At 38.3% G+C, this 2,205-nt stretch overlaps 1 protein-coding gene across 1 annotated transcript; it reads right to left on the bottom strand.

Moving 5' to 3' along the window:
- Positions 1-1,203: 1,203 nt before the first annotated feature.
- On the bottom strand, positions 1,204-1,716 carry LOC141617021 (uncharacterized). Its single transcript, XM_074434191.1, has one exon. It carries the CDS (start codon positions 1,714-1,716, stop codon positions 1,204-1,206), a length of 513 nt encoding a protein of 170 aa, XP_074290292.1.
- Positions 1,717-2,205: the final 489 nt, after the last annotated feature.

Consider the following 2,205-nt stretch of genomic DNA (forward strand, 5'->3'; position numbering starts at 1 on the left):
GGCCATCCCGGAAATAGGTGACATTTACACAGACACAACAAACATCAGTTTCAATACACAAACATAAAATATGACTCGATAAGTGTAGACGCGACATAATTATATGAATGAGACTCGACTATGAAATCACCATACCGGTACCGGGGCACGCCCACACGTACGCACAACCACCGGTGTCAGGGACACGCCCACGACACCATACCTCACACAAAGGTACCGGGACACGCTCAAACGTACCGGGTCTGAAACCAACCGGATCCCCTGCCAGACGTCATGCCTCAATCACACGAGTCCCTCTGTGACTCAAGTCATTAATGTGCACATCCCCCTTGTAGTGGGAAGCTCCAAGGGGCGACCCAAACGCAAGACGGTTTCACAACCGTTTTATGTCTCCTCAACAATCAAGTCTCACCACCAAAGACCTCCAACACAACACAATCACAACCATACATGACAAATGGAAGAACAACATTAACCATATGACACTTTCATGAATTCAATCCCACATACATTCTAACCGACTCATGTATGCATTATCAAGAAAAGACACTCACATATGCATACAAAATATTGAAACCGAGTAGGATAACCTACCTTTTAGCATAATCCACAAGTTAATCGAAGTCACCAAGCATCCATCTCATAAAACCGTCTCATCCTACATAAATCATGTAATAACTATCATAAACCACTCTATACTATATTGCAACATAAAATCCTTTATTATTAGTCACTAGCTACTTATTTTTCATAACTAAATGGTAACTATACTCTCTTAGTAAACCCTAACTCGAGATTACTCATAAAACAAAGAGAAAAAGGTGATATTTCTACTTACAAAGGTAGATCAGGAATTAGGAGAGGTGTTCCACCATTTATCCAAGCTTGAAGGCCAAGGGAAGGGCATTGGGAGTATTTTAGAGAGAAGGGAGAGTGTTTTAGAGTAAGAAAGGAGAAGAAGAAGAAGAATTAAGGGAATAGGGTTGAGATAGGATGAAATCCCGAAATATACTTTCTCAGGTACAACTCAGGACCAATCGACCGAGGGCCGACTTACTTGGTCCACTTGGGGTTCTACTCGGTCCACTGGAAGTCCACTAGGTCTAGTTTAGGTTTTACTTGGTCTCGTAGGAGGGGTCATCCTTTACTTCCGAGTACATGTGGGTTCCCTCACGTGTCCCTAGGTCCTTTGTGGGTCCTAAATTATTCGAGTATTAGAATAATGACAAGTATCTTGGTCTTGAGTTTGAACTTGACAACATTTGCCTTACTCTTACCCTTACCTTCATATGACCCTTGCCTTTTAAAGCCCCCTCCCTTATTTATCATCACAAAACTAGGGGTAGAAGCTTTCTTAATGATAGGTTCAACTGTCTTAAGCATTTCATGCAATTCTTTCAGAGACTTGTCCAAGTTATGCATATTGTAGTTCAAAATAAAATCACTATAACTTGGATTCAAGGACTGAAGTACAATATCAGTAGCCAATTGTTGGCTTATTCCAGCATCAAGTCGTTCAAGGTTATCAAAATAACCTATCATTTTTATAACATGTGGACTAACAGGTTCTTCTTTTTCCATTTTACAATCTAAAATGGCTTTAACAGTATTGCACCTTTCAGTCGTAGCTTGTTCCTGAAACATAGGTTTCAGGTTCTCAATAATATCATAAGCCGACTCCACATTCCCATATTTCTTCTGAAGCTTAGAGTTCATGGTGGCAAGAATCAAACAGCAAACATTCGTATTATCATCTAAATGCTCTTTCCACGCGTTCTTAACGGTGGTGTGAGCATCATTGTTTGGTTTCTTAGGTAATTTCTTCTCAAGTACATATACCTTTTTCTCTTGGTTGAGAATGAAGGAAAATGTAGATCTTTATAAATACTAACATACTCATATATGTTAAAATTAATTTGTCATAAAATTAAATACGGATTTTATGCATGCAAACAAATAATAAAATAGAGGAGAAATCATGTTCTTACATTGGTGATTTCGGTTTTATTGGGCGCAAAAGAAATCTCATTTTCTTTTGTTCTTGAGCTTTCCTAAGATGGAAGAAACAAGATCCAAGTGTAGGATCTCTCCTTAGGATTAATACCCAAAGCTTACCCTTAATTAAGATTAATATTATGAGAACTAGTACAATATTAATCTAAGAAAAATGACCCAAAAATATTATAATACACTTAATATTTTCGG

Source organism: Silene latifolia, chromosome X (genome assembly GCF_048544455.1).
Source record: "Silene latifolia isolate original U9 population chromosome X, ASM4854445v1, whole genome shotgun sequence".
Classification (NCBI taxonomy): Eukaryota; Viridiplantae; Streptophyta; class Magnoliopsida; order Caryophyllales; family Caryophyllaceae; genus Silene; species Silene latifolia.

Bases quoted from the DNA above. Each gene is read 5' to 3' on its own strand.
- LOC141617021 (XM_074434191.1), bottom strand. From the start codon at position 1,716: ATGAACTCTAAGCTTCAGAAGAAATATGGGAATGTGGAGTCGGCTTAT.